Source organism: Oncorhynchus mykiss, chromosome 25, assembly GCF_057628025.1.
Source record: "Oncorhynchus mykiss isolate SJ-2025 chromosome 25, ASM5762802v1, whole genome shotgun sequence".
NCBI classification, from domain to species: domain Eukaryota; kingdom Metazoa; phylum Chordata; class Actinopteri; order Salmoniformes; family Salmonidae; genus Oncorhynchus; species Oncorhynchus mykiss.
The window spans coordinates 14,729,239-14,740,000 of record NC_143046.1 but is presented as its reverse complement, the minus strand read 5'-3'; the positions used below and the strand labels follow the sequence as shown (position 1 = coordinate 14,740,000).

At 50.4% G+C, this 10,762-nt stretch overlaps 1 protein-coding gene across 1 annotated transcript in view; it reads left to right on the top strand.

The window, feature by feature from the left end:
* LOC110504379 (teneurin-2) overlaps positions 1–10,762 on the top strand; it is a 172,639-nt gene that overhangs the window by 133,798 nt on the left and 28,079 nt on the right. Inside the window, 4 exon segments of the mRNA XM_090221544.1 lie at positions 1,426–1,569; positions 7,259–7,508; positions 8,016–8,036; positions 8,224–8,453. Of these exon segments, the coding sequence (XP_090077670.1) occupies positions 1,426–1,569; positions 7,259–7,508; positions 8,016–8,036; positions 8,224–8,453 (645 nt within the window).

Sequence of the window (10,762 nt, the reverse complement as noted above, 5' to 3'; positions counted from 1 at the left end):
GACAGGTCTAGTCTGGACAGGTCTGGTCTGGACAGGTCTGGTCTGGACAGGTCTGGTCTGGGCAGGTCTGGACAGGTCAGGTCTGGTCTGGAAAGGTCAGGTCTGGACAGGTCTGGTCTGGTCTGGACAGGTCTGGTCTGGTCTGGTCTGGTCTGGACAGGTCTGGTCTGGACAGGTCTGGTCTGGACAGGTCAGGTCTGGTCTGGTCTGGAGAAGTCTGGTCTGGACAGGTCAGGTCTGGTCTGGTCTGGACAGGTCTGGTCTGGACAGGTCTGTTCTGGTCTGGACAGGTCTGATCTGGACCATCATTGGACTTATACTTACTGTATGTGGGTTAGCTCTTGGGTAGCTATAGCTGTAAATATAACAATTATACATGGAACTGCAGCTCACTTGACTTTGTTACTGTCTGTTTGTCTATCTGGTTGTCTGTCCTGAGCATTAAAGAGTTGCTTGTCTCCATAATACTTTGTTTATTAATATATTTTCTCTCACTCCCACTTTCTTATCTTTCTCCCCCTGCCCTACCCTCTCCTACTCTCTCTCTCTCGTTCTCTCCTCCCTCTCTCTCTTTTTGTCCCCCCTTTCTCTCCCCTCTTCTCTCCCCCTCTCATTGTACCCCCCTCTCTCTCTCTTTTTCTCCCCCCTCTCCTCCCCCTCTCTCTCTCTGTCCTTCTCTCCCCCTCTCTTTCTCCCCCTCTCTCTTTATCTCTCCTCACCCCCATCTCTCTCTCTCTTTTTATCACTCCCCCTGTCTCTCCCCCTATATCGCTCTCTTTATCACTCCCCCCTCTATCTCTCTTTCTCCCCCCTCTCTCCCCCTCTCCTCTCCTCCTTTCTCTCTTTCTCCTCCCCCTCCTCTCCCCCTCTCACTCTCTCTCTTTCTCCTCCCCTCTCTCTTTCTCCCACCTCCCCCCCTCTCTCTCTCTCCCCCATCTCTCTCTCTCTTTATCACTCCCCATCTCTCTCTCTATCTCCCCCTCTTCTCTCCACCCTCTCTCTCTCTCCCCCCTCTCCTCTCACCCTATCGCTCTCTCTTTCTCCCCCTCTATTTCTCCCCCCTCTCCCTTTCTCTCTCTTCTTCCCCCCTCTCTCTCTCTTTCTCCTCCCCTCTCCCCTCTCTCTCTTCTTCCCCCCTCTCTCTTTCTCCCCCCTCTTTCTTTCTCCCCCATCTCTCTCTCTTTCTCCCCCCTTCTCTCTCCCCCTCTCCTCTCCCCCCCTCTCTCTCTCTCTACCCATCTCTCTCTCTCTCTTTATCACTCCCCCCTCTCTCCCTCTCTCTCCCACTCTCCTCTCCCCCTCTCTCCCTCTCTTTCTCTCTCTCTCTTTCTCCCCCTCTCTCACTCTCTCCCCCTCCCCTCCCCCCTCTGTCTCCTCCCTCTCCTTTCTCCCCCACCCTCTCTCTCCCCCTCTCTCTCTCCTTAGTGTCGGTGGGGTATGAGTATGAGTCATGTGCCAGTCTGATCCAATGGGAGAAGAGGACAGTAGTACTTCAGGGCTTTGAACTGGACCCTTCTAATCTGGGAGGCTGGTCTCTGGATAAACACCATATCCTCAACACACGCAGCAGTATGTTTAAATATACTGTACATACAGTGCCTTGCGAAAGTATTCGGCCCCCTTGAACTTTGCGACCTTTTGCCACATTTCAGGCTTCAAACATAAAGATATAAAACTGTATTTTTTTGTGAAGAATCAACAACAAGTGGGACACAATCATGAAGTGGAACGACATTTATTGAATATTTCAAACTTTTTTAACAAATCAAAAACTGAAAAATTGGGCGTGCTAAATTATTTAGCCCCTTTACTTTCAGTGCAGCAAACTCTCTCCAGAAGTTCAGTGAGGATCTCTGAATGATCCAATGTTGACCTAAATGACTAATGATGATAAATACAATCCACCTGTGTGTAATCAGATCTCCGTATAAATGCACCTGCACTGTGATAGTCTCAGAGGTCCGTTAAAAGCGCAGAGAGCATCATGAAGAACAAGGAACACACCAGGCAGGTCCGAGATACTGTTGTAAAGAAGTTTAAAGCCGGATTTGGATACAAAAATATTTCCCAAGCTGTAAACATCCCAAGGAGCACTGTGCAAGCGATAATATTGAAATGGAAGGAGTATCAGACCACTGCAAATCTACCAAGACCTGGCCGTCCCTCTAAACTTTCAGCTCATACAAGGAGAAGACTGATCAGAGATGCAGCCAAGAGGCCCATGATCACTCTGGATGAACTGCAGAGATCTACAGCTGAGGTCGGAGACTGTCCTTAGGACAACAATCAGTCGTATATTGCACAAATCTGGCCTTTATGGAAGAGTGGCAAGAAGAAAGACATTTCTTAAAGATATCCATAAAAAGTGTCATTTAAAGTTTGCCACAAGCCACCTGGGAGACACACCAAACATGTGGAAGAAGGTGCTCTGGTCAGATGAAACCAAAATTGAACTTTTTGGCAACAATGCAAAACGTTATGTTTGGCGTAAAAGCAACACAGCTGAACACACCATCCCCACTGTCAAACATGGTGGTGGCAGCATCATGGTTTGGGCCTGCTTTTCTTCAGCAGGGACAGGGAAGATGGTTAAAATTGATGGGAAAATGGATGGAGCCAAATACAGGACCATTCTGGAAGAAAACCTGATGGAGTCTGCAAAAGACCTGAGACTGGGACGGAGATTTGTCTTCCAACAAGACAATGATCCAAAACATAAAGCAAAATCTACAATGGAATGGTTCAAAAATAAACATATCCAGGTGTTAGAATGGCCAAGTCAAAGTCCAGACCTGAATCCAATCGAGAATCTGTGGAAAGAACTGAAAACTGCTGTTCACAAATGCTCTCCATCCAACCTCACTGAGCTCGAGCTGTTTTGCAAGGAGGAATGGGAAAAAATGTCAGTCTCTCGATGTGCAAAACTGATAGAGACATACCCCAAGCGACTTACAGCTGTAATCGCAGCAAAAGGTGGCGCTACAAAGTATTAACTTGAGGGGGCTGAATAATTTTGCACGCCCAATTTTTCAGTTTTTGATTTGTTAAAAAAGTTTGAAATATCCAATATCATGATTGTGTCCCACTTGTTGTTGATTCCTCACAAAAAAATACAGTTTTATATCTTTATGTTTGAAGCCTGAAATGTGGCAAAAGGTCGCAAAGTTCAAGGGGGGCGAATACTTTCGCAAGGCACTGTATACACTGAACACAAATATACATTTCAATGGTTTTACTGAAGAAGCCGGATGTGGAGGTCCTGGGCTGGTTACACGTGGTCTGTGGTAGTGAAGCCAGATGTGGAGGTCCTGGGCTGGGGTGGTTACACGTGGTCTGTGGTAGTGAAGCCAGATGTGGAGGTCCTGGGCTGGCGTGGTTACACATGGTCTGTGGTAGTGAAGCCGGGTGTGGAGGTCCTGGGCTGGGGTGGTTACACATGGTCTGTGGTAGTGAAGCCGGGTGTGGAGGTCCTGGGCTGGACTGGTTACACGTGGTCTGTGGTAGTGAAGCCAGCTGTGGAGGTCCTGGGCTGGTTACACGTGGTCTGTGGTAGTGAAGCCGGATGTGGAGGTCCTGGGCTGGTTACACATGGTCTGTGGTAGTGAAGCCAGCTGTGGAGGTCCTGGACTGGGCTGGTTACACGTGGTCTGTGGTAGTGCAGCCGGATGTGGAGGTCCTGGGCTGGGGTGGTTACACGTGGTCTGTGGTAGTGAAGCCGGATGTGGAGGTCCTGGACTGGACTGGTTACACATGGTCTGTGGTAGTGCAGCCAGATGTGGAGGTCCTGGGCTGGACTGGTTACATGTGGTCTGTGGTAGTGAAGCCAGCTGTGGAGGTCCTGGGCTGGTTACACGTGGTCTGTGGTAGTGAAGCCGGATGTGGAGGTCCTGGGCTGGTTACACGTGGTCTGTGGTAGTGAAGCCAGCTGTGGAGGTCCTGGGCTGGTTACACGTGGTCTGTGGTAGTGCAGCCGGATGTGGAGGTCCTGGGCTGGGGTGGTTACACGTGGTCTGTGGTAGTGAAGCCAGCTGTGGAGGTCCTGGGCTGGTTACACGTGGTCTGTGGTAGTGAAGCCGGATGTGGAGGTCCTGGGCTGGACTGGTTACACGTGGTCTGTGGTAGTGAAGCCAGCTGTGGAGGTCCTGGGCTGGGCTGGTTACACGTGGTCTGTGGTAGTGCAGCCGGATGTGGAGGTCCTGGGCTGGGCTGGTTACACGTGGTCTGTGGTAGTGAAGCCGGATGTGGAGGTCTTGGGCTGGCGTGGTTACACGTGGTCTGTGGTAGTGAAGCCGGATGTGGAGGTCCTGGGCTGGGCTGGTTACACGTGGTCTGTGGTAGTGAAGCCGGATGTGGAGGTCTTGGGCTGGCGTGGTTACACGTGGTCTGTGGTAGTGAAGCCGGATGTGGAGGTCTTGGGCTGGCGTGGTTACACGTGGTCTGTGGTAGTGAAGCCGGATGTGGAGGTCCTGGGCTGGTTACACGTGGTCTGTGGTAGTGAAGCCGGATGTGGAGGTCCTGGGCTGGCGTGGTTACACATGGTCTGTGGTAGTGCAGCCAGATGTGGAGGTCCTGGGCTGGACTGGTTACATGTGGTCTGTGGTAGTGAAGCCGGATGTGGAGGTCCTGGGCTGGGCTGGTTACACGTGGTCTGTGGTAGTGCAGCCAGATGTGGAGGTCCTGGGCTGGACTGGTTACACGTTGCAAATAAATTCATAAAAAATCCTACAATGTGATTTTCTGGATTTTTTTTCTCATTTTGTCTGTCATAGTTGAAGTGTACCTATGATTAAAATTACAGGCCTCTCTCATCTTTTTAAGTGGGAGAACTTGCACAATTGGTGGCTGACTAAATACTTTTTTGCCCCACTGTATCTATTATAGACAAGTTTGCACAGTGGTACACCTATTGAACCTAGGCCTTCAGCGTGTGACAGGTTAGTACAGTAGTGAACCTATTGGGCCTAGTTCTTCAACGTGTGACAGGTTAGTACAGTAGTGAACCTATTGGGCCTAGTTCTTCAGCGTGTGACAGGTTAGTACAGTAGTGAACCTATTGGGCCTAGTTCTTCAGCGTGTGACAGGTTAGTACAGTAGTGAACCTATTGGGCCTAGGTCTTCAGCGTGTGACAGGTTAGTACAGTAATGAACCTATTAGGCCTCGGTCTTCAGTGGTGAACCTATTGGGCCTCGGTCTTCAGTAGTGAACCTATTGGGCCTCGGTCTTCAGTAGTGAACCTATTGGGCCTCGGTCTTCAGTAGTGAACCTATTGGGCCTCGGTCTTCAGTGGTGAACCTATTGTTCCTCGTCGTCAGTGGGGAACCTATTGGGCCTCGGTCTTCAGTGGTGAACCTATTGGGCCTCGGTCTTCAGTGGTGAACCTATTGGGCCTCGGTCTTCAGTGGTGAACCTATTGGGCCTCGGTCTTCAGTGGTGAACCTATTGGGCCTCGGTCTTCAGTAGTGAACCTATTGGGCCTCGGTCTTCAGTGGTGAACCTATTGGGCCTCGGTCTTCAGTAGTGAACCTATTGGGCCTCGGTCTTCAGTGGTGAACCTATTGTTCCTCGTCGTCAGTGGGGAACCTATTGGGCCTCGGTCTTCAGTAGTGAACCTATTGGGCCTCGGTCTTCAGTAGTGAACCTATTGGGCCTCGGTCTTCAGTGGTGAACCTATTGGGCCTCGGTCTTCAGTGGTGAACCTATTGTTCCTCGTCGTCAGTGGGGAACCTATTGGGCCTCGGTCTTCAGTAGTGAACCTATTGGGCCTCGGTCTTCAGTGGTGAACCTATTGGGCCTCGGTCTTCAGTGGTGAACCTATTGTTCCTCGTCGTCAGTGGGGAACCTATTGGGCCTCGGTCTTCAGTAGTGAACCTATTGGGCCTCGGTCTTCAGTAGCGAACCTATTGGGCCTCGGTCTTCAGTAGTGAACCTATTGGGCCTCGGTCTTCAGTAGTGAACCTATTGGGCCTCGGTCTTCAGTAGTGAACCTATTGGACCTCGGTCTTCAGTAGTGAACCTATTGGGCCTCGGTCTTCAGTAGTGAACCTATTGGACTTGGCATATTACATCCTTTATGCAGCAGCATACAATACATTTTTGGACTCACCTTGTTGTGCTGAGTTCACTTGAACAGGAAGGTGGCGCGGCATTCTGGGAAAATGTTGTCATAAAACTTTGTCATCAGTCTGGCATTCTCTGGATTTATGGTCAACAGGGAACTCGGAAAAAAACAAGGTTGAATCATGACGTCAGTGGTCTTCAGATCAGAGCGCTAGAAAGAGGCCAGAGTTCCTGACTTGGAATTCCGAGTTGGATGACTGTTCAAAACGTATTTTTCCAAAACTTCTGCAATCTTTTATTTCAGCTCATGAAATATCGCCCAACACTTTACATGTTGCGTATATATTTTTGTTCAGTATACATACATACACACACACACCGTCATCTCAACACACACACAAACACACCCCGTCATCTCAACACACATACACAACATCTTCTCAACATCACACACACACATTTAATTTGGCAGAATTAATAGTATGTGGGTTTTTTTCTCAAACAAAATGAATTAATTTATCCCTCCCTCCCTCCCTGTCTCCCTCCCTGTCTCCCTCCCTCCCTCCCTGTCTCCCTCCCTCCCTCCCTCTCTCCCTCCCTGTCTCCCTGTCTCCCTCCCTGTCTCCCTGTCACCCTGTCTCCCTGTCTCCCTCCCTGTCTCCCTCCCTCCCTGTCTCCCTCCCTGTCTCCCTCCCTCCCTGTCTCCCTCCCTCCCTGTCTCCCTCCCTCCCTGTCTCCCGCCCTCCCTGTCTCCCTCCCTGTCTCCCTCCCTCCCTGTCTCCCTCCCTCCCTATCTGTCTCCCTCCCTGTCTCCCTCCCTCCCTGTCTCCCTCCCTGTCTCCCTCCCTGCCTCCCTCCCTCCCTCCCTGTCTCCCTCCCTCCCCTCCCTCCCTGTCTCCCTCCCTCCCTCCCTGCCTCCCTCCCTCCCTCCCTGTCTCCCTCCCTCCCCTCCCTCCCTCCCCTCCCTCCCTCCCTCCCTCCTTGCCTCCCTCCCTCTCTGTCTCCCTGTCTCCCTCCCTGTCTCCCTCCCTCCCTCCCTCCCTGTCTCCCTCCCTCCCTCCCTGCCTCCCTCCCTCTCTGTCTCCCTGTCTCCCTGTCTCCCTCCCTCCCTCCCTGCCTCCCTCCCTCTCTGTCTCCCTGTCTCCCTGTCTCCCTCCCTCCCTCCCTGTCTCCCTCCCTCCCTCCCTCCGTCCTGTCTAGGTATCCTCCATAAGGGTAGTGGTGAGAACGTGTTTGTGTCACAGCAGCCCCCTGTGATCAGCAGTGTAATGGGGAACGGCCGTCGACGCTCTATCTCCTGCCCCAGCTGTAACGGCCTCGCCGACAGCAACAAGCTACTGGCGCCCGTAGCCCTGGCAACAGGCATCGACGGGAGCCTCTACGTGGGAGACTTGAACTTCATACGCAGGGTCTACCCCTCGCTCAATACCACGGGCATACTGGAACTGAGGTATGCATGGAGGGAGGAGAGAAGAAGATGGGGAAGAAGTCAGGTTGGGAGAGGAGAGGAGTGGGATGAGGTGGGAGGGGATGGGGAGAGAAAAGGTAAAGGAGAGAGGAAGAGAGTGGGACTGGTGGGAGGAGGGGTGATGGAGGAAAGGGAATGAGAGGGGAGAAGAGGAAGAGAAGTGAGGGAGGAGGGGAGGGGGAGAGGAGGAGGAGTGAAGGAAAAGATGAGAGGAGGAGGGAGAGGAATAGTGTGTAGGATATAGAACATGTTGGATGAGATTCAGTGAGGTTGTAATGAAAGCAGGGAGGGCTCCGGGGACAGTGTGATTGAAGTAGAATTATACACTGCACTAGTTCTTATATCTCCTGGGTGTTTTTATCCATATTTAACTATGCTGTTCCCTTCACCACTCCACTGCTAACTCTCTCTGTCGTTCTGTTGTTCCCTCAGACACAACACATTAACATTTGTTCTGGGTTGTTTTTTCTGTCTTCTTATTCTTTGAAGGAACAAAGATTTCAGACACAGGTAAGATGCTTCACTCCTCGGTTAAATTAGAAATTCCAAGCTAAAAAGTGAAATAGCAGTAATTTAGAGTTACTTTAATCACAAAGATTGTTAAATTGCCCCTGGGAAATATTGTTTTAATCTTAGTTGTTTTTTTCCAATCTAATTAAAATTCCAATAACTTTATTGTTCTCTCTCCGTCCTACAGTAACAACCCCACTCATAAGTACTTCCTGGCCATTGACCCGGTAACGGGGGCGTTGTTGATCTCGGATACCAATTCGCGCCATATCTACCGTGTGCGCTTGCTGACGGGCGGACGGCTGCTGTCGGACAGTGCAGAGGTGGTTGCTGGGACGGGAGAGCAGTGTCTGCCCTTCGACGAGCACTGTGGGGATGGAGGCAAAGCTACTGAGGCAACACTGATGAGCCCCAAAGGTGAGGAGCAGAGGAACACACACAAACACACACACACACACACACACACACACACACACACACACACACACACACACAAAGAGATCTTCCTAACCTTGAAGGCTAAGCCACAGACAGTACCCCCATGAGCTCCAAAGTGTAACTAGTAAGGAAGGGAGGTCTGTACTGCACTAATGAAATGCTGGTCATAATGATCTAGTCGTGAAAGTAGTAGTGATATCTGTCCTTTTCTATATCAGAACACTGATGATGAAACTAACTGTTGGTCTAGTAGTGGAAGTAAAGCAGGGCAGAATCAGAAGGAGGTTATAAACCAGATTACAGCTGAAGTTAGGATGATAACACGTGATGAAGCATCAAAAAGAAGAACACTGACACCAAACTGTCAAAGATGTCACCCTGTCACATTTCCTCAGTGTGTGTGTGTGTGTGTGTGTGTGTGTGTGTGTGTGTGTGTGTGTGTGTGTGTGTGTGTGTATGTGTGTGTGTGTGTGTGTGTGTGTGTGTGTGTGTGTGTGTGTGTGTGTGTGTGTGTGTGTGTGTGTGTGTGTGTGTGTGTGTGCGTGCGTGCGTGTGCGTGTTGTGTGTGCATATCTCCTGCCAGACAGATACAAAGCCAGCCAGCACTTATCAGCCTGCCCAGCTCTCTGTATGTCTCTTCCTATCCCTCCAGCTCTCTGTCTGTCTCTTCCTATCCCTCCAACTCTTCTCTGTCATTGGCCTGTCTCTGTCTGTCTCTTCCTATCCCTCCAGCTCTCTGTCTGTCTCTTCCTATCCCTCCAGCTCTCTGTCTGTCTCTTCCTATCCCTCCAGCTCTCTGTCTGTCTCTTCCTATCCCTCCAGCTCTCTGTCACTGGCCTCTCTCTTTCTCTTTCCCTCCTTCCCCTGTGTGCTAGTCCTTCTCTGTTAAAAGACACCCTGTTCCCCCTCTCCTTCTCTTCTCCTACTTCCATTCCACTGCATTGCTTCTATCCATCACTGCTATTCCTTTCTCTCTTTCCCCCAGCTCTCCTTTCATCCTCTCATCCTCTCTGCCTCCCTCTCGTATTCTCCTACCAAAGGTCTGTGTGTACATCAGTCTGTCTACCTGTCTCTCTGTCTTCCTGTCTGTCTCTGTCTGTCTGCCTGTCTGTGTGTAGATCAGTCTGTCTGCCTGTCTCTCTGTCAGCCTGTCTGTCTGTCTCTGTCTGTATGTCTGTACATCAGTCTGTCTCTCTGCCTACCTGTCTGCCTGTGTGTACATCAGTCTGTCTCTCTGCCTACCTGTCTGCCTGTCTCTCTGTCTTCCTGTCTGTCTCTCTGCCTACCTGTCTGCCTGTGTGTACATCAGTCTGTCTCTCTGCCTACCTGTCTGCCTGTGTGTACATCAGTCTGTCTCTCTGCCTACCTGTCTGCCTGTGTGTACATCAGTCTTTCTGGGAGAATTATATTTACGGTGGTGTGCTCGAGAGCAGACACAACTGTCTTTCTATGTATATGTGTGTGTGTGTGTGTGTGTGTGTGTGTGTGTGTGTGTGTGTGTGTGTGTGTGTGTGTGTGTGTGTGTGTGTGTGTGTGTGTGTGTGTATGTGTGTGTGTGCGTGCGTGCGTGCGTGCGTGTGTGCGTGTTTCTCCAGGTATTGATGTGGATAAGAATGGTCTGAGGAAGTGTGTGTATGTGTGTGTGTGTGTGTGTGTGTGTGTGTGTTTCTCCAGGTATTGCTGTGGATAAGAATGGTCTGATGAAGTGTGTGTGTGTGTGTGTGTCTGTGTGTTTCTCCAGGTATTGCTGTGGATCAGAATGGTCTGATGAAGTGTCTGTGTGTTTCTCCAGGTATTGCTGTGGATCAGAATGGTCTGATGAAGTGTGTGTGTGTGTGTGTGTGTGTGTGTGTGTGTGTGTGTGTGTGTGTGTGTGTGTGTGTGTGTGTGTGTGTGTGTGTGTGTGTGTGTGTGTGTGTGTGTGTGTGTGTGTGTGTGTGTGTGTCTGTGTGTTTCTCCAGGTATTGCTGTGGATCAGAATGGTCTGATGAAGTGTCTGTGTGTTTCTCCAGGTATTGCTGTGGATCAGAATGGTCTGATGAAGTGTGTGTGTGTTTCTCCAGGTATTGCTGTGGATCAGAATGGTCTGATGAAGTGTCTGTGTGTTTCTCCAGGTATTGCTGTGGATCAGAATGGTCTGATGAAGTGTGTGTGTGTTTCTCCAGGTATTGCTGTGGATCAGAATGGTCTGATGAAGTGTCTGTGTGTTTCTCCAGGTATTGCTGTGGATCAGAATGGTCTGATGATGTGTCTGTGTGTTTCTCCAGGTATTGCTGTGGATCAGAATG